Genomic DNA, 1,365 nt, shown 5'->3' with positions numbered 1-1,365 from the left:
CCATTATGAACTCAAGGACTGACCGTGTCCTACTCAGTAGCCCTCACGCTGTTCAATTTTAGCCATGAGAGCCCTTTTACACAGCCCCTGTGATTTTAGTTTGCTCCCTTTCCTGGTCTAAGTAGAGGAGCTTATGAGTCAGTGGCAGGGCTTCACCGTGTCATGAACACATTGTAATTCACCTTCTCTCCTCAAAGGTTTCTGCTGCAGTTAGTTTCTCCAGCTGCTCTTTTGGATAACTCACCAGTACTTTTAAATGTAGTGGAGACAAATCCTTTTAAGCATCTTATACACCTGTCATTAAAACTTTTACCTGGAAATGATGTAGAAATAAAGAAATTTCTAGCAGGCTGTTTGAAATGCAGTAAGGTAAGATTTTAAAGTTTTATAATTTCTTTAAATTTTATGTGTAAGAGTGTTTTGCTTGCATATATGTAAGTGTGCCATGTGCATGCCTGTGGAGGCCAGAAGAAGGTGTCAGATCCCCTATAGTTACTATGTTGTCTGCTGCCATGTGGGTGCTAGGAATCAAACTCAGGTCCTCTGCAAGAGCAGCAGTGCTCTTAACCTCTGAGCCATCTCTCCAGCCCAAGATTTTAAATTTAAAATATTCTTTTAAACGAGACTTAAAGTCTTTATTTTTAAACTTTTAAGTATGTTGATAAATCATTGCAGAGCTTAGTGTCCTTCTTTTTTTTTTTTGTAGTGAACTTTGTTGTTTTGCCTTTAACTACTACCTATAGCAGCAAGTATAAAAGTAGACCAGGAAGCTAGAAACTTAGGGCCAGAGGTTTTACTAGGTTTCTTTCCCCTTACGTAGGCCAAGTAAACGCATCATTTCATCAGCTGGCATATATGCTTGGAAATAAGTGCTCAAACATGTTGACTGCAAAATGCTACACAGGGTATGTGGCACAAGAAAGCAGCACAGTGTTGCCAACTGAGAGGTTTGAGAAAAAGGCTTCAGTAACATGCTCAGTTCTTTGCATATCAAATGTTGATGGTATATAGGTCATCTGGGGAGCTTGTTAAAATGCAGGCTCTGATTTAGAAGGGCTAAGACTTCGAGTGGGTAACAAGCTCTTAGAGTGATGCTCCTGCTGTATTTTGCTACTCTGAGTAGTTTGCCTATGGATGGTTGTATTAAATTGTAACCTGCGTAATTTTATTATGTTTATAAATAGGAAGAAAAATTATCATTGACTAAATCACTAGAAGATGTTACTAGGCAACTGAACATCACACAAAAGGTAAATCAAGTTTTCATTTTGTCTTTGTAAGTCAACCAGACACTGGTTCTGAATCTTTTCTTGAATTAATTCAAGCTTTTATGTATCTACTACCATGAAATTTCTTCCCTTTGCC

At 38.2% G+C, this 1,365-nt stretch overlaps 1 protein-coding gene across 1 annotated transcript in view; it reads left to right on the top strand.

The window, feature by feature from the left end:
- Sass6 (SAS-6 centriolar assembly protein) overlaps positions 1-1,365 on the top strand; it is a gene marked incomplete at its 5' end in the record, with an annotated part of 26,632 nt that overhangs the window by 3,250 nt on the left and 22,017 nt on the right. Inside the window, 2 exon segments of the mRNA XM_008833696.3 lie at positions 198-369; positions 1,185-1,250. Of these exon segments, the coding sequence (XP_008831918.1) occupies positions 198-369; positions 1,185-1,250 (238 nt within the window).

This window comes from Nannospalax galili, unplaced genomic scaffold (genome assembly GCF_000622305.1).
Source record: "Nannospalax galili isolate Female #2095 unplaced genomic scaffold, S.galili_v1.0 scaffold255, whole genome shotgun sequence".
In the NCBI taxonomy this organism is placed as follows: Eukaryota; Metazoa; Chordata; class Mammalia; order Rodentia; family Spalacidae; genus Nannospalax; species Nannospalax galili.
The sequence above is the reverse complement of the archived record's forward strand: the minus strand, read 5'-3'. Positions and strand labels throughout refer to the sequence as shown.